Here is a 26978-nt window from a genome sequence, read left to right on the forward strand (position 1 = left end):
CCGTCTGAATACCGAAACAGTTCTTTTCTGCTTCTTTTTTGACTTATGGTTTTGATTATGGAAACCTGTTTACTGTATTTTTTTTGTTTTGTTTTTACATACATAGAAGTACAAGTAAATGTATTTTTTGCTGAGAAAGTTTTCTTCTTCCTTTCTCTTATGCTGTTGTCCTTTGGGTTTCTTCAGGCCATAGCTTCTGACATTTCCAGCTACTTCAGTCTTTTTATCTGTGATAGTGTATCAGTTAATACTGATGATTTAAATTGCATAAAAATAGAAGCTTGATACCAGTAATTTGATTTACTGGGAGTCTATCCAGTTTTCCTTGTGTTTGTGCATTGAATACTTTATGCATTTAGCTTTGTATCATACCATTTTATTAAAGAATTTAACCAAGCTGTAGTCCCTACAGTCATGGTGTACTTGAAGACCTGAATTTGAGTGCTGGGTACTTCATGGTCTTGGTAAGTCAGTTTGCTTTTTTTTTTTTTTTTTTGACTGTTTTCCAAAACTATGATTTGGAATGAAAATACTTAAAATCAACTTATTTGATATTACTGTGATTTATATTTTGTTTAAAATGCTTAATGTTTGCTGTAATGAGAGGCATAAAACCTTTAATTATTTCTTATGTCCTTAGCAAATCTTTGAGGTTTTAGACCTATCTCCTGAAATCATATTCCTTCTGTGAACATATGCATTGTTTCAGCTGAAAATACAGCTGTTCATAACATGCAAGATGGATCTAAGATGTTGCTTTGCATTAGCTGTTAACCTGTTGATGAACTGATTCTTGTAGAATTTGGAAGGGATTTGCGTAGCGTGCAAAACTAAATTGAGCTTCAGAAATGACTAGTAATTTAAAATGCTGCTTGGGTATGAGTTAAGATGTTCAGAAGCTGCACACTGTTACTTGAAATCTTGATCCTTTGTAGCCATTCATCAATGTGAAAGTGCTGCTTAGAGTTTCTAAAGCACAAGAAAGTAGGTTAACTTAAATGGATAGGTGAACACTGATGCTTATGGATTATAATAGGCATGAGGCTGCAGTTCAGGAATTTATGTACTCTGTCTGTGGATGTGATTGACTTGCAGAAGCGTGTTTGACTTGCAAGCTTTACAGGATATCAATAATGTGTTTGTGCACTTAGCTTGTCCCAGTTGCGTAGCGAGATTCATTGTGAAACCTCTTCACTGAGGCTTAAGGTCAAGCATTTGGCCTTGTGTTTTGCTGTAGGGTGGTAACAAGCACATAGACAGCTTAGGAGTCTTAGTTAACAGGCAGCAACTTAAGTCACAGTAACTCAGTTTTATTTGCATGTCTATTTTGAGGCATTTCATTTGGAATGTGTGCCACCTAAATGATAACTCTTAAAAATGAGGTTTTATAATTGAGAAATGTAACTGAATTGAATTTTCATGAAATACATTGTTGTAGTGGGTTTACATGGCAGGGGCCGTAGGGGTGGCTTCTGTGAGAAGAATCCAGAAGCTGCCCCATGTTAGATAAGGACCCTGCTGCTGGCCAGAGCCAAGCCAATAAGCGATGTTGTTTGCGCCTCTGTGGGAGTGTATTTAAGACAGGGAAAAAAAACTGCTGGGAACAGCAGCTGGGAGAGTGAGAGGAGTGAGGAACAGCCTTGCAGGCACCAAGGTCAGTGAAGAAGGAGGGAGAGAGGTGCTCCAGGCACCGGAGCATAAGTCCCCTGTGGCCTGTGGTGAGGACCATGGTGAAGCAGGCTGTCCCCCTGCAGCCCATGGAGTACCGCAGTGGAGCAGGGTTCCACGCTGCAGCCCGTGGAGGAGACCACGGTGGAGCAGGTGGACCTGCACCGACAGAGGCTGCGGCCTGTGGAAGCCGCCTGCCGGAGCAGATTCCAAGCCGGACCTGTAGCCCGTGGAGAGGATCCCACGCGGGAGCAGGGGATCTGGGGGGCGCTGCTGCCTGTGGGGGACCCAGGTTGGAGCAGTTTGCTCCTGAGGGATGGACCCCGTGGTACAGACCCATATCTGGAGCAGTTCTTGAAGAGCTGCTGCCTGTGGGAAGCCCGCGCAGTCTCAGTTCCGCAAGGACTGCATCCCGTGGGAGGGACCCCACATGGAGCAGGGGACGAGAGTAACCGAGAAGGAGCGACGGAGATGAAGTGCCATAGACTGACCGCAACCCCCATTCCCCCCATTCCCCTGCGCCACTCGGGGGGAGGAGGTGGAAGAGGGCGGATGGGGGGAAGGCGTTTTTGGTTTGTTTCCTCTGTTTCTCACTTCTCTAGCTTGTTAGTAATAGGCAATAAATCTTACTATCTCCCTACTCTGAGTCTGTTTTTCCTGTCACAATAATTGTTGAGCTATCTCCCCGTCCTTATCTCAACCCTTGAGCCCTTTGTGTCGTATTTTCTCCCCCTTTCCCTTTGAGGAGGGGGAGTGAGAGAGCAGCCGTGGTGGAACTCGGCTGCCCACCTGAGTAAAACTACTACAGTTGTCATAGACAGGAAGACATAAGCTACTAAAAAAGTCTGCATTTGTGAATGAGGACTGAGAAATTCCAGAGTTGTTTTTTATTTTTATTTTTTAAAGTATGTGCTTCCACCCTAAAATTCTACTAAATCACCCTGTCGAGAGGAAACTGTTGTCTTCTAGATAAGTGCTATGCAAATAGGCTGCACCGTATTAGATGTTATTGTCTCAAGGACTTTCTTAGGCTGTAGATACATGTCTCCTGACTTCACTGGTAGCAGCAGCAGAAGTGTCTGCCTCTTTCTTCCATCTTCGCTGGAGATTAATGTTGCATCTGTTTTCTGTGGACTTCAGAGATTCATGTGGTGGCTTCTAATCTGTTTGGATCACAGTAAAACTCTTCAGTAGAGACCAGGTGCTTTATACTTTAAGCTCACCTGCTACTCTTTTAGAATGACAAGCAGCAGGACCAGTTGGGCCAGCTGATGAGGAATCATGTACTTACCCGCTCAGTTATCATGAGTTGCTTTGAGCTGTATTTGAGAGAAACTTGAGGCTTTTTGCCTTTTCTGAAGGACATAGTGTAACCTGGTTAAGTTCATTCCCAGGTGATTACAATTCTTATTGCAAGAACTCCTTTTTCACTTTGATCTGAATACTGTGATATCTGCAGTATAATGTTAAGGGTCTGTCATACATAGTTTTCGAGACATTTCACAGAGGTAAACCAAGGAAAACTGGTAGTGAGTGGAAGAAAAGGTCTTGTTCAAGTGCAGATTTTACATTTGTTGTTATAGTATGATATTCCAGCTCAGGAGTCCTCTACCTCATAGGGCCAAAGAATACCCAAATGTTTTATGATAACTTGAGAAATTGTCTTCCAAACAGTGTAAAATGGATGTTGGTAAAGTTAATGATATTGGAGAATCAGTGAAATCTCTCTTTCCTTGCTGTCATTATTGGTACTTCAAAGGACTCTACAGCTGTCTGTGTTTTCTATGTCTGCAATGTCATGGGCATCCATTGAGAAAGCCAATGAATGGACCAGGCTGTTATTTGTTGAGGTACTTGCACATGGTCTGAACATCTGCCTTCTGCTTGTTTGTGAATTTGGTTCATTGTCTGCAGGCGACCATGAATGTAACTCATTACTACTCTTCTGGGACTGGAATGGTGCTATTACTACAAAGGAAAGAGAGCTCATCTCCATTTTCAAAAAAAAAAAAAAAAAAAGATTAATCCCACTGTAGCCTATCTTTTTTTTTAAAAAAAAAACAACTTTCTCCGTCTTTGTATACAAGAATTGGTTTTTTGGAAAAGAAATTAATTGTATGAATTGATATTTTCTGTGTTTCAAGTTTCAGTGTATCATAGTGAATAAATATTATTTTATCAGCCACTCAGCAATAATGACCATTAACTGCTGGATCTCGGATGGAATGCTGAATACAAGCTTGTTTTTCAAAATGGCAGAATCTGGCTCCTTTTTACTGTAATAAAGCTGCTTCTGTTTGCAGCACTGTGTTGCTGGGAGACTGCAGCTAATTTTTGTGGCGCATGTCAGTAGTGGTGACTCAAATTATACATTTCATTGAATAGCTCTTCTCTTTGTTTGTAAACTGTCTTCTATTAGGGGAGAGAAAAAAAATGTTCTGGAGAAACGAGAAAACGTTTGAATTGGGAACAAAAGCTCAGATTATTCTGTTGATAACATGACTGTACTCCAATACATTGTACATCCAATGTCACTCCAGGGGGAGTGGTGACCTGACTGAATTTGAACCAGTCTGATAGTCAAGTTTAATCCAGGTATTCAGGAGAATATCCTATCTGAGGCATATGCATCACTTCTGTTTGCTTTTTCAAACTCAGTTGTGCGGAATTTCAGCACGTGGTGTGACTGTAAAGAAGAATAACAAAATAGACTTTGAGGTTATATGAATTACAAAACTGTGTAGTTTTGGTTCACGGCAGAGATGTACAGTGGCAATCTTTGAGGTCTATAGAAAATATAGTCCTTTCTAAAATGGGTTGTTACACAGCTTGCACATGGATCAAGATACGCATGCAATTGCAATGGCAAAAAGGGGGTGTAGTTGGATGTAAACCTAAATGTATTTTCTACATGTGTAAAATGGAATCTGAATGACAAGTTAAAATCTTTTGCTTGCCAAATCAGTACTCTTTTTCTGACTAAAGGAGATCATAGTCTATTTACTGATGTTCACATTCTGCTCAGACTTTTATCAGTCTTTTGTTTTTATTCTTGCTTGAGATGCTGCTATAAAATGGTTGTGTGTGCATCTGAAGCCTGCTTGTTTAAACACGCTAGTCATGTCAGCTGCAATGCGGCAGTGCTTGGTGCTAATGAGGTGAGCAGCCAGAGCACCCGTCTGCTTATGTTCTCTCATCTCTGTACAATTATGGCAATGGGTACTGAAAAAAAAGGATTTGTATTGGATATGGGTTTGTTTTGGCCTTTCCAGAGTATGGTTCTATGCTCTCCTGAGGGCTGGACAGAATATTTCTACTTCTGTTTGGGGAGTTAGGTGGTTACTTCATTATATTTAATGCAAGCTCTAAAATACAACCTGGCTGGGAGAAGAAAACAAAATAGGAAGTACAGAGAGGAATTCTCACCCCCAACACACACATTAATTCAAATGCATCTTTAAATGAAAATTAAATGAAAATATATTGCCTGACAATATGTGTGTCTACAGATTGAGTAGATGCAAGTTTGTATTTGTAAAGTAACATCTTTAGAATAGAACTAAACAGGTAATTAATGTGGTCTAGATCTGAAGGAGCAGGCCTTTCGTGGGCACAGAAATGCAGATGAACTGTGATTTCTCAGATCACTTTTTAACCCTTAAGGTGCTGACAGCAGCGTCAACTGTGTATTTTACATTGTAGTCGGATGGTTTTAGTTTGAACATAAGGCGAATAAAGTGAATATTGAATACGTCTTGTCTGTTCTCATTTTCAGACTGTCTTCATCAAGCTTTATGCCTTCCCAACTAATCCTATCATATTTCCATTCCTGCAACTTTTCTTTCCATGTTTCTTTTTCGGAGACATTTTCTGTAAAACTATAGATCATGACTAAGGGATACGTTGGTCTTGGTGACAAAGCTGGCTTTCCTTCTGATTCCTGTCTTAATGCCACAGGGTGCTGCCCTGTTAGCTGATAAAATTATTTCTGAGTATTATTATATATCAGATTGTTGATATGGGTCATGTTAAAAATACTGCTATTTTTTAAGGGTCGTATCTAGCCTCAGTTACTTTGGCAATTGTTGTTCAACGTGATGGCAAAATCAGAGGGATCGATACAAGTGGGACTGGGAAAGGTATAAACTGTGTCATGTAGGCAAGAAGTGTCTGTGAGAGGCAGAGACTTCCTGAGCTATTGTTACTGCCCATGTCAATGTAGTGTGCAGCTAACACGCATAGAAAGGATGACATGTCAACCTAGAAAGTCTTTAATCTTGGGAAGAGGCCCAAGATTATGTGCCCTCATACAATGTTCTTTGCCTAGCCCTAGTTTTAAGTAGGCTAAAAGTAGCATATATGAAACAGTACAACTGACAAGATGTGTTTTAGGAAGAGTTGTGTTGTTCTAATGCTCACCATTGAAATCTGATGTAATTAGATACAGGGCAGTATTTCTTTGCGTGTTTACATCTTCCTGAAAACCTTGTAGTTGATTGGAATGTTCTTATTTTCCTTCTTTAGGTCTCCGGGTGAATGGTGAGCTTATTACTGCTTACCCACAGGTGGTGGTTGTGCGTGTACCAACACCTTGGGTCCAAAGTGACAGTGATATCACAGTCCTTCGCCACCTAGAGAAGATGGGTTGTCGATTGATGAATCGTCCCCAAGCCATCCTCAACTGTGTCAATAAGTTCTGGACGTTTCAAGAACTTGCTGGTCATGGTGTACCCCTCCCAGACACCTTTTCGTATGGTAAGGCTTTGGGATCAAAAGGATAACATAGCTGCCTACAATAATCTGTGCAAGTAGTGTGAGGCTAGTTCCACAGATAAGTGTTCAGTAACCAGAAGAAGAAAAAAAGTTATGAAACTCAGGCTTCTGGTTTTGGCTATGTTGGTTTGCTTGATGCTTTATGAAGAATAGTTTAATTATACCTCAACTTCCCAAGCATCTAACTTTGGTTGTTACTACTGAGACATTTTGAACTCTTTTCCAATTGCCCAAAACAAGAGACAGGAACTCAAGAAACTAAATGTCACAAGATATTGTCAGAATCTACACTTCAGTAACATCTGAAAATAGATTAAACTTCTATATGACTAAAAATATCTGCAAATATATTAGTTATTATAAAAGGACAGAAATAGCACAGGCTCTTGTGTTCAACTATTAACAGTTCTTTGGTGTTTGCTTTCGCTTCAGAATTCCCTCCATCAGTTAATTACTGGTATTCCTTGTTCCTGCCTCTGGAATCTATGGCTCCTGACAGAGTGCTAAATTAGAAGAACCATTTGACTGAGCTACCCTGATACTTTTTCTGATTTTACTTATAATATGTTAAAGAATGGAAGATGCCTCTTAGCTTTACTTTCCTTCTTGGGAAACACTAGTGCTTTCCTTTTCTTTGTGCACTTACACTGACAGGCTTCTGTAATGGGAACTTGCCAAAAACATCAGTCAAATATTTCCATCAATTAGAATGAAAATACATTTGAGAACATCCTTCCTTTGTAGAGGCAGTTGCTCTAGATCTTTGAGAATGGAATGAGTTTTTAATTTTTGTTGGGAAAGGGAAACCACAAATTATGGGGTAGTTGGAGAACATCTCTGTTTCTTTGTAACTCCATGACATTTGTTTTAATGCCTCTCTCTAAAATTTGACAGAAGCATGGCCTTCCTTTTTTACACAAGTATCAAGTTGTCAGTAAGATCTGGCTTTGCCAGCAGTATGTGCTGAACTGCGTGTTATTCCATGACATGCATTAAAATCCATGTTAGGATATTGATGGTTACTTCTGGCTTTCTGACCAATGTCTTGGCTTGACTTCTGCATTTTACTGCACATGCCTTTAGAGGAGTCTCATCCCTTTGTCTGCTGACTTTTATCTTATTTCTTGTACTATGGTCAGCCTTCTGTGAATCAAACAAATAAAATTAAAGCATCAACCATTGTCAATGGTCATTAAAAGCTACCCCCTATGATTCTTACAGATGCAATAAAAGAAGAAGGTTTAAGTAGTACTTCAAGAAATAGGGAGAATGAGATGAAGGAGACTTAAGCCTTGGTAAAGGGGGAGGTAGAGTTCCAAGATTTGGGTTGTTGCTGCTCTCTGGATTATGCCTTGTCTTTGTATTCCATGCTGTTTTCCTTGTTAGTAGTTTGGATGGAACTGTTCCTGGTGTTATGTCCATTGTATTTTCCTGCAAGACATTTGAAAAAATAGGAGCTTTTAAGGTAATAGGGCTAAACTGGAACAAGGTGGTAGAATTGGGGTATTCAGATTCGGAACACTGGGGTAGCCCTTTGTCAATTTGTTTCTTTCATTCCAAAGGACATAGGAATAAGTATTGCACAAGTTACAAACACCACAAAGTCTGACAGTACTCCGTGACCAAGTTCTTCTTAATTGTTAGTTTTTTCTGCGTTATCTAAGTTAGAAGGGTGGGAGGAATACATGGCAATTACATCCCCAATTTGGCCACATCAGGCTGGTGGCACATAATATTGTTGGTTTTCTTTTGCCAGGTGGTCATGAGAATTTTGCCAAAATGATTGATGAGGCGGAAGTGCTGGAGTTCCCTATGGTGGTGAAGAACACGCGGGGTCACCGAGGTGGGTGTGAGGTCAGAGGTGAGGGCAAGGAATATTGTTAGCAGCACTCTTTAAGATTTTGTCTTGTCAAGGGGTAATAGTTAAGAAGGTCTTCTGTTAGGTGTTGAACGTTTTTTGTAGTACTTCTAAGTTCTCCTAGCCTCAAACTTCTCAATATTGAGAGGGCTGCACACTGGAAAGCAGTTTTAGTAGAACATAGTCTTGGAATAGCAGGGGGGATAGGAGTTCAAAATAATGGTGCATTGGTGACTTTTGAGAGGAAGGCTTTGAACTGGATTAATGGAAGGTCTGGCTTTAGGGATGCAGAGAGAAGCCTACATGGATTTTAGGGATGTTTCTAAATAGGCATAAGAAATGAAGTCTTAGTTCATTGAATCTTAATTTGACTTTTCGTTCTAATTGACTTTGTCAGTAATTAGGATTCTGGTTTAAATACAATCTCATATACTGTTTGCCAAATGGGATTGATTCCTCCCCTCCCCCCAAAAAACTCTGACTGCTGGTGATAGTGCAGCAGGTTCAGATGAAATTTTTCTGTTATTGTTTTTTTTTTTTATTTTAGGTGTTGAAATAGAAAGTGTTGAACTACATTGATTTGGTTTGATGGTAGATAGTGATCTACTAAAGGAAACCAAGTTCAAAATTATTTACACAGGAGGTCACTGGTTTTAAAACCAATTTAATAAATACTAGCAGTAAAAAGAGTCTGAAACTGATGTTTCACCACATAAGCCAGGAGTTACCATAAACAAACTGAAACATTTAAAAAAAGCCACCTCTTCCTTCTTATTGTCCCTGTCTTTGTTCCCACACTGTGCTGCTCTGGTGCATCTCTTCTGCTGACATGAGTGTTTCTGTAACCGGATAGTAAATGGATTCAGGAACAGATCTTAGCTAAATCTGGATTGGTTATGTTTACTTGGATTAACTACTTGCTTGAATTATCATTTACTTTCACAATTTCCTGTATTGATGTAATGGAAGAGTGAGAGGAAAAGGCTGGGGCAGAGGAAGATTTTGGCAGTCATACCTCTTTATGTGGTCTTAAAGTGCTTGCAGAGCTATGAAGCAAAGTTGGGGCTTGTCTTTGTAGTAAGCTCAGTTTGACAAACGTGGATTTACTGAAACACTGGACTTGACATTACCTTTTGTTAAGATCTAGAAGTAATTATAGAGTTTGCAGCTATTGACTTGCTTTTCCATTTTTAGCCAGAATTCATGTCCTGGGCTGCATTAGGCAAAGTATTGCCTGTATTAAGTATTGCTGCTTAATACAGCAGGTTGAGGGAGGTGTCTCTTCCCCTCTACTCAGCCCTGGTCAGGCCACAACTGGAGTGACGGTTCCAGTACTGGGCTACCCAATTCAAGAGCAACATGGAGCTACTGGAGAGTCCAGTGAAGGGCCACAAAGATGATTAAGAGGCTGGAATATCTCCCGTGAGGGAACACTGGGAGAGCTGGGACTGTTAAGCCTAGACAAAAGGCTCAAGGGAATCATATTGGTGTGATTAAATACCTGAAGGGAGTGTGCAAAGAAGATGGAGCCAAGCTCTTTTTAATGGAACCCAGTGCCAGGACAAGAGGCAATGGGAGGAAATGGAAACACAGGAAGTTCCCTCTAAACATCAGAAAACACTTTACTGTGAGGGTGACTGAGAGCACTGGCACAGGTTGCCCAGAGAGGCTGTGGAGTCTCCCTCCTTGGAAATACTCAAAAGCTGTGTGGACACTGTGCTGCACATCCTGCTCTAGGTGCACCTGCTTGAGTAGGGGATTGGACTGGATGACCTCCAGAGGTTCTTAAAACGTCCATTGATTCTGTGCTTCTGTTTACAAGTTTTTCTTTAAAGCACTTTAAATTCGATGAGTTTTAGTGCAAATTTATCAGAGTGCATGCCCTTTCACATTAAGAGAGTTGGGGAAACCTTTTCAAATTAATTAAAGAGCAGCCATTTGCAAATGGTATTTAGAAAATGAGGCAAACATGGTCATAGATGCTGCCTGATGAATAAAAGTCATGTTCTTCTAAGCCCGTTTTCTGCACAGTTAATGCTGCTGCTGCAAATGTGCCAATATTATTTTTGCAAAGATGTCATGGTGCAGCATAATTACCAAGAATTAAGTAGTTCCCCTCCAAGGAGTCATTCTTTCTGTCCAGTTTTAGGAGTACAGTAGAATTACTAAGTGCCTGTAGGAGACTTAGAGTTGGGTATGGGAGAGATCACATGGAGGAATTTGCTTTTTTGGTCATGATTTTAAGTCTACATTCTGCTGCTGTTTGTTATGAGAGATTCTATGTTCCTCAAGCAGCATTTTGTGTTAGACCTCAAACCCTGAGGAAGCAGAGGCTGTCCCAGGTGGGCTTTGGAGCACTTGCTGGAATGGAATTCTTAGCACATTATTTCTCCTATTCTGCTGCTGCATTTCTGTTCCTTTAATTAAGATAGGCAGTTCATCAATTGTTTTTTGAATTCTGTTAACATTTCAGCATTGTTAATATTGCAGCATAAATGAGTGACAATTCTGCCACATAAAATCAGTGCAGCCTTATTGCAAAATGTAAATCTAATACAACATAAATGAGTCTAAACAAAGTGGGAGAGGAGTTGAGAGAAGTGGCTGAAGATGGAAACAGATACCTTCTTGTGAGACTAAAAAGAGATGGAAATGGTAGAATCTTTCAGGAATGCTTTTCGTTAGTATTAGTAATATTGGAAGAGAAGATAGAACTCTTTGATGTGCTTTAGAAATGAAGGGAAATGAAATAACAGAAATCCTTAAGATGTTTACTTGTAAAAAAGCCAGTGATTTTAAATTCTAAACAGTTTCTTCAAAACTACAGTACATACCATTTACTTTTATGTTTTGTGGAATATTTTGCTAAATTTATCTCATATACTTTGGAGTCTAGTGTTTTGTTCTGAACTTAGTTACTCTACTGCAAAACCTCATTCTGGAGTTGTGAGTTCTTAGAAGTACTGGGAAGAGCAGCTGTCAGCATCTTTCCAATAGTTAAATAGCTTTGCAGTGGCATACTAATGATGTAAGAGTTCCTAGCAGCCTGTTCTTCAACAGTTTCATGCAAATGGTTTCTGTGCATCAAACTTGTAGTCTGTGGATCTAGTCTTTTTAGATGAATAGCTCCATGCTATTAGTTATTTACTGCTCTTTTTGTGTTTTTTTTTTTTTTTTTTTATGTCTTTCATCTCTCATTAGGGACTAGTACCAGAACGATTTGAAATTACAAAACTGCCTCCTTTATCTAAAGCAATGGTGTTTTTTTTTTTTTAATTTTATTTTAATACTGATCTCATGGCTCCTCAACTCTTTCAGTGCTTGAACACTTAGAAGCACTGAAGCAGTGGAACACTGATGTCCACAGAAGAATTTGTAAATGGATATAAACTACACATGGGGCACATGAGACTGACCAGCATACTGGTCAGAGGTTTAACTTTTCTATGTTGAATCATTGATGCAGCTCAAATTGGTAGTTTCTTCTAATCTTACAATGTTCTTTTTCTTCATACAGGCAAAGCTGTATTCCTGGCACGAGACAAGCACCATTTGGCAGACCTGAGCCATTTGATCCGTCATGATGCCCCTTACTTATTTCAAAAATATGTTAAAGAGTCCCATGGCAAGGATGTACGTGTCATCGTAGTAGGAGGCCGTGTGGTGGGCACCATGCTCCGTTGCTCAACAGACGGGAGAATGCAGAGTAACTGCTCACTTGGTAGGAAAAGCTTTATTCATAGTTTTGATCAAAATACTTTAATCCGGTGGAAAAATGACAAACCCAACTGAAAGAAGCTGCAGGTTTTATTTTCTATTAATTGTGTTTACCATTGGATGTTTACAGAGAAAACATGAGAGCGAGTAGTAAGTGAGATGTGCATTGCACAAACCCATAATCAGAGACTATTTCTGCCTGAAGTTTTAGGTGGATAGGACAGATGAAAGGGAGTGGAAAGTTCTAGGAACACAAACAGAGCAAATGATGTGATAGTGGCAACATCATGCTAATGCCATATTATCATTCATTACATCCTTTTAAGAGGAACGGAAAAAGAAGGAAGACAGAAAAAGAGTGAGGGTGGTAGAGGAGACATCCAGTTGGCAAGAGGGTAGAGTGTTAAGAGAGAAAACTGTTGAAGGCAATCAACAGTTGGACTACATATGCAGCTGCTGTGCTGCCTTAAGTGTCAGTCTCCTCCACGCAACATTTTTTTCGCCTAAAAACATGTCTGTGAGGAAGAGGAAATTTAGTGCTAGTATCCTTAGAACTGAGTTTCTGCTTCACTTTGTGTGTAGGATAGGAGAGGATTCTTAGGGTGGAAAAAGGAAGTTGGATAGAGGTTGCCTGGCTGGTTATTAATCTGAAATTACTGAAACTGAAATTGACCTGAGCAGGATTGGATAACATGTGTTTATATGCAATACAGTTTTACTAAGTCAAAATGCCTGAAAGATTTTAGTTACTGCATTCTTGATGCTTAGGAAATGTAACCTGGAAGATTTTTCTGCTACATGTTTTTATTTTTCTTTTATATTTTTAAATTTAAGAGTTATGATACATTAAGGATTAAGTCTGTTTCATTTAATACTTAGATTATGGACTGTGTACTGGACCAGCTGAGGTGCAGACACAAATTTTCCAGAATTCTCTCTTTAGAGACAGTAACCTATGGAGCAAGCTGAGAGGGACACAAGTAAATGATAATATCTTAACCCTCTTCCCCCTCGATTATGTCAGTCAGACCTGTAGTCTTATCTGGAATATTTGTTTTAATTTTGCTGGAAGATTTCTTCTTATAACTTATAAACATGTATAGCAAACCTCTACTGTAAAGGAAGAAACAAGGGCATGCATAGTAAGCCTCTGCCTTAGAAGAAGAAACAAAGGTGATTTGTTTTGTCATCCTTTTAATATCCCAAGATTGTAAAAATGTTTTTTTTTTGACTAAAAAGTCAGTAGTTACCATTTTTAAAAACAAATCATAATCTTGAGCTGCCTTTGGCAGGACAGAATCGTTCAAAACCCTGCTGTGACTTCAAGTTCATTAGTAGTCACTGTGGAAAGGAAGTCACTTTGTGAATCATCATCAACACTATGCTTGCAGGATTGTTTTGGAGCTTCACAACCAAAGTGCACCAGCCAGTCAAGAATCATGTTGGTCACCTGTGACCAGATTAGAGACAGCAAGTTTTTTTTCCCCACTTCTTGCAGGTGGTGTAGGGATGATGTGCTCACTGAGTGAACAAGGCAAGCAACTGGCAGTCCAAGTATCAAACATCCTGGGGATGGACGTGTGTGGCATTGACCTGCTGATGAAGGACGACGGTTCATTCTACGTCTGCGAGGCCAATGCAAATGTAGGTTTCATTGCCTTTGACAAGGCTTGTAATCTAGATGTAGCTGGTATCATAGCGGACTATGCCGCTTCTCTTTTAACCCCCGGTCGCTTGACGCGGCGCATGTCCTTGCTCTCTGTGGTGTCCACGGCAAGCGAGACTAGCGAGCCAGAGCTGGGCCCTCCAGCTAGTGCCGCTGTCGACAATATGAGTGCTAGCTCCAGCTCTGTCGACAGCGACCCTGAGACCACGGAGAGAGAGTTGCTCACCAAGCTCCCGGGGGCTCTATTCAACATGAACCAGCTATTAGCCAATGAGATCAAACTTCTTGTGGAGTGATGCCACGTGTAAATAGATGACCAACAGAACTCTCTCTTGTAAAAATTTCCTTTAAACCAACTTGCAATGCTGTTTATCAGAGAAGCTCAGAGAAATGAGGAAAGGGGAGTCAATCAAGAGAGCAAGATTAAAAGACATGCGTTCTGTGACTGCTGCCCCTATGTTTTTGCAGAACATAGTACTGTGTTCATTCTTCAGCATCAGTTTTCTAATGAAGATGCTCAATTCACAACCTAAATGGGAGTTTTATTTGGATGCTGCTTTGGTCCCCAGACATATTGCAGTGCACATGTGTTCACAGGAAAGCATTGAAGCATGATTCACTGGAAGATTTTCAGAAAGCTCTGGCAGCTCTCTAGAAACTTCCGGGAATTAATGCAGCAGTTAAGTCTCTTCTACCTCTGTAAGGCTTGATCCTGTAAATTGCTCAGTGCCTTTAGTTCTCAATGAGAGTTGAAGGTGTCAAATGCCAGGTATTTCAATGTTCCTGGACACCTACTGTTCCCTCTCTTGTAGGTGGGAGCCGTAGGTTCAGCATACTTTTAAAGTCATCCCTTTCTGACCTTGCAGGATATGGCCCTTCAAATGATGAGGCAGAGAGAAGTGTCGTTTGACTTAATGTGAGCTTTCTGTACAAGTCTCTAATTTGTGCCGTCTTGGTATTAATTGGCAGCTTTGTGTCCATATTTCTTTATAAAGCTTTTGAAGGAGGATTTCTAGAACTTATGCTTTTCTCATTTCAACTCCAGATTTTGGAAGGTATGCAGGGGAATTTCTCATTATATTTGTGGCAGAAGTGTCACGTTTTAACTATTTTTGCATGATTGGAGGAGATAAACAGCACTGTAATGTTTGGTATACAAAATAATGTTTAATCCAATGTGAAAAAGAATTACACTAGTTTAAAACAAACGTGCATTGACTTGTATTTGTTAGTGTTTTAGTCTTTTTGAGAGAGATCTGCAATGTTAATGTTCTTTTTTTTTTTAATACATGCTAGTCCAACACTCCCTTCTCTATGCCTGCATCTTTAACAGTGGCCAAAGTGAAAACACTGCAGAATATTTGCTAAGAAAACACTGAGTGAAAGCCTGTACAGTTTTTTTTTTTGGGAGGGGAGGGTGATATTTTTTGTTCTTCGGGGGGAGAAATGTGGTAAGTGTGGAGGAGTGAAAAGTTGGTTAAAAGTGATTAGAATTCTAGAGGTACTTTAGAATAAAGCTGCAGTTCATACAATACTTGCAAGGTTTACTTTTTCCCCATTGAAAATACTTAAAAGCTGATGTCAGAAATCCAAAGAGCGTAACTGGGGAGAAATACTAAATTCTTAGTTTTGGGAAATATGCAGCAAATTAAATTTAAAAAAAGAAAAAAGGAAAAAAAAAAAAGAGAGCTCAGCCAGAATTAAAAAAAAATAAAAATAAAAAAATATATAACCTAGGTCCATATACAATTAACAAATTGATCCTGGACCCTTATGTGTATGTGGTGTGAGTGCACACACTTGTGTGTTTGTATATGCACATTTGCTTTGCTTCATTTCCTTTTGGGTTTTGGCTGTTTAGATCCTATACTTTTTCTAGGCTGCCTGATTTTTCTTAGTCCTTCTGGCTGTGCATTTTGTCATTACCCTTGAGCTGTTTTGGAAAACAGATAACCAAAACAGATATACTGAGTCCATTTTTCAGTCCCTATCTTCCCCCTCTTTTTCCTCCTCCTCCTCCCTCTGTTCTCATTCCTTTCCCATTTTCTGGGTCCATAAAGCCCTGGAACTATATATATGTGTGTATGTGTGTGTGTATATATATATATATATATATATATAAAAGATAGAAATATATATATATATATATAAACATAAGCCTCTTTTTTTAAAAACAAAAGGTAAAATGTTTACAACTGAAAAACAATCTTGTGAAAATAGGGTTTGTTTGGAGGGGGGTTGTGTGTGTGCAATGCTGCTGTTTTCTGGATACTTAATGGAGCATGTCCCATGTACCCTCTGAGGCTCTGCACTGCCCACCTCTGTGGCCCCTCCTCACCTCTCTGCTGCTCTGCTGTTTTATCTTCACTTTGGACCTTAGACACAACTCACGGACATTATGCAGAGAGTCTTCAAGAGGCAATAAACAGTATTAACCTGCTTTCATGGAAGTTTGATCATGCTTCTTTGTACAGTTTGTTTTTTTTATTATTATTATTTTATTTTAAAAGGAATGTAATAAAATGGCTTTTTTTTGTAGAATTAAATATTATTATTAAAATCAAGTGAAAGGTTGACTATTGGTGTTAAGCAAGAGAAGTGGACCAGCTGGTCCAGCAACAAAAGGAGCTTCAGCAGTCAAGGTATTTTCAAATCTTCTGAGCCTTCGAGTGCACAGGTTATACTTGAAGAATATAAAGGTCTTCAACTTCTGTGAAGAGTTGCAGAAACACAGAACACAAAAGAAAACTAATTTTCTAGTCATTGAGCAGTCTGTTCAGAGGCTCTTATCCGCTGGTTTGTTTATCTAAGGGGAATTTGGGTGTTAGTTCTTTGGTTTTTTTCTCCCTTCCTGTTCCGCCCCCCCCTTTTTTTTCTTTTCCTTTTTCTTATTAGTGGTAGGTGCCTGCACTTCTTGAGAGGCTGATAGGGTCAACCCTTCCCTTTTCAGCTGTCACACACATTGAGCACATGTAGGATAACAGCAGAGAGTAAGGATATGCTGGTTGCTACAATAGGACCTCTGTATTTCTATCACAGGAGATACCTTTTAGAGTAGAGAGCAGATAACTGAATATTCCGGACTGTTTTTTTAAGGCTCCATTCTATTTTGTGGAGAAATGCTGTGATGCACAGGAACTTTACATTTCTTATCACCCTTTCAGAATGTCCAGGTAACATCTTAAAGTAATAAAATTTGTGAAGTAAACATGAGATTTTTTGAAAGACAAGCAGTGGATTGAGAGACTTACAGTTTGTTTCCCTTGTGATGAGGTGCTCCTCTGTGGTTGGTTCTTCCCCAGCAAGTTTGGAGATAAGTCTTTGCATAGTGGTCAGGGAAGAAGACAGTATTTGAAACATCACGTACGTTTGTTTGTACGTAAGTTACTGATACTGCACATGGAAACCTTGCTTGAAGACTCATTGGTATGAATAGGCACACTTGTCTGATATATTTACTCAGTATTTATCCAGTGCTTTTGAAATAGTGAAATGTATAGAATGGGATGGGTTGTGGAGGGAGCTTCTTGTTTTCACTTAAAGCAAAAAAAACACCACCATCCAAATCTAGTCTGTTGTAACCAGGCAGTATTTCCCATTTAAGGTGAACTTTACAGGTATCAGCTTTATATGCTGTATTTCCTTCAGTTACGTACGCTGAAAAACACATGCTAAACTTTCATGCAGTTGCACTAACACTACCTCTGTACTTGAGTTTGGAAGCTTATGGTGAAAAAGTGGTCAATGTAGTGCTGGAGTATAATAGCATTAATACATCTGATGGTGATACAATTATTTTTGTATTTTTTAATGTTTGAAAGAATCAGTTAGAAACTCGTTTGCAACAATAAGTTTCTTAAACTACATCTGATAAAATTGTTTTTTTTTCTTTTTTTGTAACAGTGCAGATTTTCTTCTGTTAAATTTAATATGCTTATAATTGATGTCTTGCTGTGTCAATATATGGATTGTATGTTAAGCTTTGTATTTAATGCTTTAATGTGTTTTATAAAATACTTTTATGGAATGTTATACCATGTCACCCATAATGCAATAGAAGGTTAATGCTTGATGCCTATGTGGACTGTTGACCTTTTTGTTCTGCTAATGGTCACTCTTGGAGCATTTTCTTCCACTTCGTGGGCTATCTTCCATGTGTGATACTTACTCAGGACATAACCTCTGGAACATCGGTGTTTGTCAAATGCAAAGGATACTTCTTAAGATGTAACATTGGACTTCAAAATCCAACACGTGACATTTGCTAAATCTTTTCTCTGCCTTGTTGTGGAAATTTGTCAGTTAAATGTGTAAGGGACCCTAAAGGATTAGAGAGACTTTGTGGAAACAAATCCCATGTACAGTATCTTTCTCATGGCTCACTCTTTTTGAGAAGGTTTATGGGCTTTATGGCTGGTGTGAGACATACGACCCACTCCTGTTCTCTCTATGGAATTGTAGGTGCTCGGACAGGTAACCTCTGTTGCTACTGTCTTTTTTAATTTTTAATTTTTTCACTGTTCTAGGAGTTGTTTTAAACTGAACACTGCAGGATTTATAACCAGGTGTTTGCTGGCTTTTCCTTTGTTTTTTTTCTTTAAGTCTTAATCTTTGAGGGAGACTTTCGGGGCGTTCCGATGGTGGATCTTGCTGTTGGAAGTCTCCAAGCCTCTCATGTTTCCACTTTGAGTTGAAAAGTTTTTGTTTTGTTTATTTGTTTAAACTGATGACAGAAATTTGATGCACGAATTTTGGGTGGGTTTTGTTGTTGCTCTATTCTGTATGACTTACTTGACTTATTCCCTCCCCCTTCCCCCCCCCTTTTTTTTAACAGAAATGTGTTCTAACAGTTCGCACTTTCTTACTGTTCTTTGCAAAACTTTTCAGGAGCCAAAAAAGTCAAACAATCCAGAGAAAACCTTCCCTTCTCCCCTTTCCGGTGGCGAGAGTGAGAACTTATGAAAAATCCTTGAGAATGTTTCTTCCTAAACTTTTCCCCCCAGTAATGCAAGCGGGTAGAATGGTAAACGCAGCAGTTTGGTGACATCTAAAACCGACCTGTTGTCAGGTAAATTGACTCTTTTCTGCTCTTATGTAACCTTCGTAAATTTGCTAACTTGTTTGCCTTCCTTTCTTCCTGTTTTCCCAGTTGGTCCATTTTGGTGAAACTTTCTGAATGATTTCTTTACCAGTGATATTTAGATAAATCTTACTTTTTTTTATATCCCCTCCTTATACATGCTGACCTTTAAGAAGTCTGTCATTGTCCTTTGCTTTACTCAGATGAGACAAAAATTAGGGCAGGTTAAAAGTCCTCTCATGGTAGATATATGAGAGAGTTTTGTAATACATTAATTCTACCTCTTTATCGCTTTTAGGTAGTTTGCTTTTAAGTGTACTGTTTTAGCTTAGGTTCTTGAAAGATATAATGCTTTCCAGTTGCAAAGTGACCATAACATTTAACTGCATCAGTTGGGAGCTGAGAGGTACATAAAAACGAGTACTAAGGAAATTAAATTAAATTTACTAAAATTCAGTAGAGCTGGATCGTATGAAGAGGACAGATGGGAGAATGTGTGTTCTAGAAGAAAGAAAAAACAAAACAAGTTGTGGGTCTGATTATTTATTAGCAAAGGATGGGGGATTCAGTTTATGTTGCCCTCGGTAATAGATCTAAATACCTGTAAATGTTATCCTTCTCTGTAAACTCTCTCCTTTAGTCTCAAACCACTTCAAAGTTGATGGGAACTTTAGGTTTTATTTTGTGCGAAGAGGAGAATCTGTATTTTATATACAGTGGTAAATATCAGACAATTGGAATTCCATTCAAAGTAGAGGAATGCTAACCTTCGGACAGGCTTCGAAGTTTCCTGATGCCGTGTTTTATTTCTCATGACATCTGTAAAGAATTGGCTTTTGTTTCAATCTTTTTTTCTGTGTACTTTAAATAACTCCTCTATATTATCATTAAATACTGTACTTTTCTCAGTTTGTGTTTTCCTGGAACGCAGCAAATTTGTCAGCACTACCGTAAATTACATCTTCAGATTACAGTGGGAGGGAATAATTTTGGAGCCAAATTTTGCTCTCAGCTATGCTGAGATAAACCTGGAATCTCTATGTGATATCCAATTTCACTGGTATAATTGAGTGTATAATTTGTTTCTTTAATTTTACTTTTAAGATAATTTTACAGACATGTTATACTTATGTTTCTAATGCTTTTTCCTTTCAGACACACCCGCTTCTTGCGTCTCAGCAGTGGGCAGGCCTATTCCTTTATTTGTGTAATATTTTTGTACATCAGCTGCTATAGGACATGGGTGTAACACTTCTCAGGCATGTGGTTGGGTGTCTTTCTGGGGGAGAGCTTTGTGGGTTTATAGTAATGTCTAAAAAAGAATTTATTTTCCTCAAATTTGTTGAACAAATTCACGTTGTCTCATAGTTTAATATCTCCAATCTTACTTCCAAAGTATTACTTGAAGATTTTCTTGAAAGAAGGACAGTACTGGTTCTTTGTAGTGTCTGCAAATGATCTTTTGGGGGGAGAGTTAATAAAAATTTACTGCATTCTGCAGAAGTTAATCTTTAATATTGCTTGAAAGATGTTTTTACAGATTATGCTCCTGCCTGCTTATGGAATGGCTTTCAAAGCCTTATTGGTTGTTCCTTGTTCATGTTGATTGTTCCCAGTGCTTTGCCTGGTGTATAGGGAAACATTGTAGAACTTGAATAAAACCATGACATCTTAGACAAAGGATGGTGATTATGTAAGTGCTGAACAAGAACTTCTTCTATATGCCCTTCTGCTGCAACAGAATATTAAAACTGGTAGGTGGCAGCAGCAGCAGAAGAAACTCATGTGACTGTGACCTGAGAAACCTACAGTACTGGGAGAGATGGATTGCAAAATATTAACTGGAGTAATGGGGACGGAGGAGAGAGGCAGAGTCCCTGAACTGTCCTTTTGAATGGTGAGTCTAATTTACTGAATTCTAACCATCACAAGACTAGCTGTATTACAGTAGACACATGGTTCTATCTGATTTAATGTTTGGTTACCTGATGTCCTAATTCTGGTCTTTAACTCAACATTCCATTTTCCTCTCTGCTTCTGTAAGGTACAGTATATGCCCTAAAAATTTAAACTTCACTAAAATTGCCATATCTTAAGAATATGGAAAACTAGGGCTGGAAGGAATTAATCTAGTCCATTCATCTATCTGCCCCACAAGAAGATCAGTCCAAGTTATGCTGTTGATGACGTTTGTTTTAACATTTTTTTTTAAAAAAATGGAATAAATGAGGAACATTCTGCAGTTTTTATCTACAGATTTTTATTTTTATGAAGGGAGGAAATGACCACTGTCAGACAGTGGTCAGTGTTACGGGCTGAGAGCTTTTCTAATTTTTGCTACTTCATTTTGGCCCATCTGCTATCTGATACTACCTTTTGGGTGATTCTTTTATGTACTTTTCAAACGTATGTATCTCTTCCTGAAATGTTTTTGAGTAGTTCAGCACAATTGTACTTGGTGGTAACTGACGTTGCATGTGCGTAAACATATATCTAACATTTCTCATCAGATGTTTTTTCCTCTGCATCTAAAGCCTGGTCCCCCTTTGAGTGTGAAGATCTTTTACTGTTGCCCACATTCATTGTTTTTGTCCAAGGGGCATAGTTTATAGATGCACATAGTAAGCAGCCAGTTTCATGTTCTAATGACACTCTAGGAAATCAGGATTCTCATGTAGTACGTAATGGTCATTTGAGATTTAGGGGACAACAGCAGGGATCCACTTTAAACAAATAAATTGGTTTGACACTAAGTCTAAATTGTATCCTTGAACCATTCTAATTTTGATCAGTAGGGCACAATGGTGCACATTTATTCAGACAGAACTAGATATATTTTTTCAAAATTCTGGTATAGGGTTTTCTATGTGTAAAAAGACTCTTTGAGGCTTTCCCTTCTGTTTCTGAATCCTGGCCTCTTTTTGGTTAATTTAGCTAGTCATTTTAGTAAATCCAAACTGATAAGTAAAGAAGATAAATTGCTTTTTGGGTGGGTGTACCAGTCATTAGCCCATTACAACATAAATAATATCTTATTAATTGAGATGTTTAAATATCTTTACATTTTACATTTAAGAAATAACATTTCTACCTAATAAGAAAATATTTATAGGTAAGGGTTAGGTAACAGGTTGATTACAGGTACAAAAATGAAAGTGCAAAATGCCTTAGACACCCAAATGTTGTCAGTTCCAAATTTGGAAATATTAAAAGCTCTAAACCAGAAAAAGCCAAAAAGCAGATCTATTATCCTCTTCTGTGAATCTTATATAAATATTAGTTATTGTGTAATAATACTTACAGAGCACAACTTAGATTAAATGATAGATGCCTTAGAAACACCATGATAGTAAAAGACATTAAGCTTTATCGAGATACCATATATCTCAAGATAGAAAAAATACTCAAAAGACCGAAAGTTAAATTGCGTATGGAAGTGGGAGACAGTGAGAAACGTAAAATCTATAGTGTTTCTGATGTAATGACTAACAGTGAGTAGTTTTAACCACCTCTTCAGTTACCTAGACTTCAGTGTCTCACATGTTTTTGATTGTGCATCCCTTTCCCATAAAATGTTTTTTTGTGTGTATCCCATAAAACATTTTGATCATGCACCCCAATATATGTATATTCATTTATTTATACAGTATGTACATGTACTACTGTACTATTATGTACATTATTAAACATACACAGAAATAAAAGATCAGATAAAGATGAAACAAATTCTGTTCTAAAAAGTATTTCATTTAATTTATTAATGGTACCAAAAATAATTTCTTTTTGCACCCTAATGGATTGTCTTGTGCACCCCACTTTGGAGACCAATGATGTAGATATCATCAAAGAGTTATTGTTGCACAAGTAGTCAGTATGTTTCATCATAACAAGACCTCCATTTTAACTGTATCTCCTACCAGAGATTAAAATGCTGACATCCAGTAAGATGACTTCTGTTTCTGAAAAGAAAAGAAAATGGGAGAGAAGAGCCAGGTTATGGAGGCACTGATGAACAGTCTAGCATGGGGGAAAGTTTGAATCTGGATCAGCTGAATGTAGAACAGTTATCAAGTATTAGTTGATAAATTCCAAATTCTATTTCCTGTAGTTATCTGGGATGGTCATGCTAAAATTGGAAAGAATACTTAAACATGGGAACTAAGCTGGATCTGAGTTTTTGATATTCAGGCCACCAAAGAGTTTCCAGTGCACATCAGATACCACCTAGGACTACAGACAACTGATGTGCTTTTCTTAGCAGCGTGTCAGTTCTCATAGAGCTTGTAGAGGTAGTATGTGGACCACAGGCTTTAAATCCCGGAGCTGAGTTACTGCAGAGTGAAAGGGAGATCAAATGTACAAAGTGAAAAATATTTTGGACAGAGATTTGAAAAGAGTTATTGAATATAACAATGCGCAAAGTCTATGTAGCTGATGAAGCCCCATAGAGAAAGTTTTTACATCCAGTCAGACAGCAGAGATGTGAAAGGGAGAACGTATCTTCTAGTAGTAGAGGCAAAGGAGTCTAAGCATATATCAGTCTGTCATCAGAGATGGAGAGAAGGCAGTAAAACAGCTTTTGCTGGTCTTGAGCATTCCCAGCTTTTTGTTGTAAGGAGGAATATCACCAGACTTTCTGTACATAATATATGATAGGCACGCTAGCCTTTGGGGACTGGATATCAAGGAAGAGAGCTGAATGCTGATTATAGAGCTGTTGATATGGAAACTAGCTGTAGTACTTACCTACTAGAATGGATGGTCATGTGGATTAAAAATGTTACTGTGCTGAGTCTAGATGACAGTAATTTTTGCAAGGAAGAGTTGGTCATCTGTCCCCGAACCTCTGAGCTTTTGCTTCTTAACAGTTTCTGGAAGCCATTTTAGGTAAGGCTTAGAGGCATAGAAATGTATATAAGCCTTTTTAGCAGGGACCACCATTTTAGGCGATTCAGTCAGCTGTTAAGGAAAGATTTTTTGGGTGTAAGACAAGCACGGATTTAGAGTATTCTCGTAGATCCTCCACATTTTTACATGTGACTGTTGATACAAAGTGGTTTTTTTTCTACTAGATATGACATAGTAAAGCAACCGATACTGTTCTCTGCAACCCTGATCTGGTGTGGATTTGAAGAATGGAAAAATAATACTTTCCATTCTTATTCATAGACTTCCGTGGGCAAGGAAGGGTTGGTATATTTGTGAAGGGAAGAAAGGACAAGTTCCTCACTCTGGAGGAGAAGTAGGTTATGAATTAGGCTGATAGAAAAGTTCACGTTTACAGTGAATTTAAGGAAGACCATTTCGAGGGTGTTTCTGCATTTCCCTTTTGTTGCATTTAGAAACAGTGCAAGTGTTAATAGAATGTAGAGTCCGGATAGTAATGTATCAGCATATTAAGTTCTGCCTAGTTTGTGGGTGAGAAAGGGCTCATAAAAGATTTATGTGAATTTCTGTGTCTACTAAGTCTACTTTTTTACTTGGAGGCAACTGGTAGATGCAATTACATATAACACTGTCTCAGCAATAGATTTTGGTTTTGGTTTGGAAGGAAATGTACTTAAGGAGTTATATATGTCATTTGGTTGTTCATTCCTATAGGAAGCAGAATTGATAAGCAGTCAAAATGCCTACCTACAAGATAGTGATATCCAAAGCCCAGTCTCAGTTAGGCACTCATTGATGTTGCTACGGAGAAGGCTTTTTGGTATATCTATTAATAAGAGGAGGTAAAGAAACATGTGAGAAAGGACTTTGAAAGTGTTGCATACATTGAATTACATCTTTTGTTGCATTCATAACTCTTTGATGTACTTCTGTACATGTATGTACCATATTAAAAAGAGTATTGGCTGCTAAAATGTCTCTGGTTCTTCAGGCTGAGGTCAGTTGAACAGGGGAAATAGGTTTGGAGAGCTCTCTAACTGAGAAATGTCAGCTGTGCTAATCTGGATGACTGAGTACAGAGTTTGAGCCTAACATTAATTTTGCAGGTCTTTATATTTTTAATGTAGTAGCAAAATTCTTTGTCAAACAGTATATTGAATATTTGGTACCAGAAAGTGCAGTTGCGTTTTCCCACCAGTATTATATTACATTAATCTGTGGCTTAACCTAAGACATACACAAAATAAGGAGTGAATTTTTGTTTTAGACAAATTGCAATACAATTTCAAATATACTTCAACACAGGAATGGAATAGGAATGGAGTTTTATTATAGGTCTTTGAAATTTTTGGAGTAAAATATTTTAATCAGAAAACACTATTACATTGATAGTTTTTTGGGAGTATGTGCTATTTCCAGAATTTTATGGGATGATCGTTCATGTACAAAATGGCACTTGATGAAGTGGGAGGAAAAAACAGTAACCCAGTTGTTGCTACCTCTTTGGCCTGTCACACATTTTTGCTATGCATATTTCCTGTTTATGGTAGAAGCAATGACACTACTAAGCTTCCTTGATACTTAGTTTATCAGTGTCATAAAGTACTTACATCTTAGGGAGGAAGGATCTGGACAGGTGAATACAATACACAGTGTTACATGGACAAACCAGGAAGGTGTCCTGAAGCACAGAAAGAAGATTGAGCAGAAGCTGTATAAACAGGTATCCATTCAATTCAGTTTTATCAATGTAGTGGAAGGCCAGGAGTCAAGATGACTGTTTCAGTTATACGATGGTGAGGAATGGGAATGTTGTATTGACTGTTGGTACAGCTGTAAATATATCGCAAATATTTCATATCTGGTGTTTACAAGAAGTGTGGTTTACCCCAGGAGGTGTGTATAGTTTGTCTTCCTCACTACTACTATGCAAAGTACTGTCTGCTAATGTTATTCCCTGGATTCTGTCTGTTCATCAGCATTGTGTATTAAGCACAAAAACTGTATAGTATTTTATGAGTTTCAGGAGGACACTTTAGAAGCTGGTGTTTATATTTTCCCATCCATCTTACAAATGCAAGGGCAAAAGAAACAACAGAAATATTAGTTACTTGCCCCACCTATCCTTACAGCAGTGTGTGGGAGGAGTAGCACAAATGTATTGTGATGTAGGAATGCTTGTGCATGCCTAAATGGAAATGTTTGTTTACCAAATGGCAAATATGGAAGTCTTATCTCAGGAGATACTAGGCAGAAATAAGTTGCACTTTGACTTTGCTGAACTTAATATACAATTTTTCCTCCACATGAAATATTTCCACAGGAATGTAATGCTTGTGAAAAGTTGATGGATCAGCAGTTGCAGAGACTGAACTCCTCTACCTGCAGGAAAGGTAACAGGAACTAGATTTCACCTTTAGAACGCTGTACCTCACTCCTTGAACTGGAAGGGCCTTTTCCTAGGTCAGAAGAGGAGTTTGATAACCCAAGGCTCCACCTCGTTACACCTGTAACGCAGATATCAAGGAAATGAGATAGATGCTAGTTACAGAAATCTTTTTTATGATGCCTGATTGAATTTTTGATGCACAGTTTTTTGGGAAAAGCCTAACTCTTTGAATGATTTTTTTCTCTAGGTTTTTCTGCATCAGCAGGATGCGTGCTTTCCTTCTTATTGGGACACTTATCTCTTGGTAATGCCCCCTTCACAGTAAAGGGAAGAAGGGACAGACCAAAAGTAAAGTGGAATGGGGAAATGTCCAGACATGGGGTTAGCAGTCATAATGAACGCTGTCTTACAAACACAGAGAACTGAATAAAAGAGTTAATACTTCTAATTCATGAGGGTGTGTGGTTTTTCTTTGTGTCTTCTTTACCAATTACCCTTTCTTCAAGTGCTGGTTAACTTCAGAAATCTGTTGATCTTTCAGCTTTGACGTAGACATTAATGACAGAGACGGTGGGATCAAGTGCACCCTCAGCAACTTTGCAGATACCAAGCTGAGTGGTGCAGTTGATGCAACGGAAGGAAGGGATGCCATCCAAAGGGGCCTGGACAAGTTTGAGAAGTGGGCCCATGTGAACCTAATGAGGTTCAACAAGTGCAAGTGCAAGGTGCTGCACCTGGGTCTGGGCAATCCCAGACATGAGCACAGACTGGGAGAAGAACTTGTTCAGAGCAGCCCTGCAGAGAAGCACTTCGGTGTTCTGGTGGACAAAAAGCTCGACATGAGCCAGTGCGCGCTTGCAGCCCAGAAGGCCAACTGCGTCCTGGGCTGCATCAAAAGAGGAGTGGCCAGCAGGTTGAGGGAGGTGATTGTCCCCCTCGG

The 26978-nt window shown here is 38.7% G+C and overlaps 1 protein-coding gene across 9 annotated transcripts in view; it reads left to right on the forward strand.

Moving 5' to 3' along the window:
• The window catches only part of RIMKLB (ribosomal modification protein rimK like family member B), a 60713-nt gene extending 34227 nt beyond the window's left edge, over positions 1-26486 (forward strand). For 2 of the 9 annotated variants that reach the window (XM_040574859.1, XM_040574931.1), the window contains 5 exons: positions 6193-6423; positions 8198-8284; positions 11817-12020; positions 13515-18155; positions 18570-26486. In XM_040574859.1, coding sequence (XP_040430793.1) covers positions 6193-6423; positions 8198-8284; positions 11817-12020; positions 13515-13978 — 986 coding nt within the window. In that variant the 3' untranslated portion in view covers positions 13979-18155; positions 18570-26486. The remainder of the gene's footprint in view (positions 1-6192; positions 6424-8197; positions 8285-11816; positions 12021-13514; positions 18156-18569) is intronic. The other 7 variants (XM_040574906.1, XM_040574914.1, XM_040574867.1 and 4 more) reach the window with 7 other exon arrangements.
• Positions 26487-26978: the final 492 nt, after the last annotated feature.

Source organism: Cygnus olor, chromosome 1 (assembly GCF_009769625.2).
Source record: "Cygnus olor isolate bCygOlo1 chromosome 1, bCygOlo1.pri.v2, whole genome shotgun sequence".
In the NCBI taxonomy this organism is placed as follows: Eukaryota; Metazoa; Chordata; class Aves; order Anseriformes; family Anatidae; genus Cygnus; species Cygnus olor.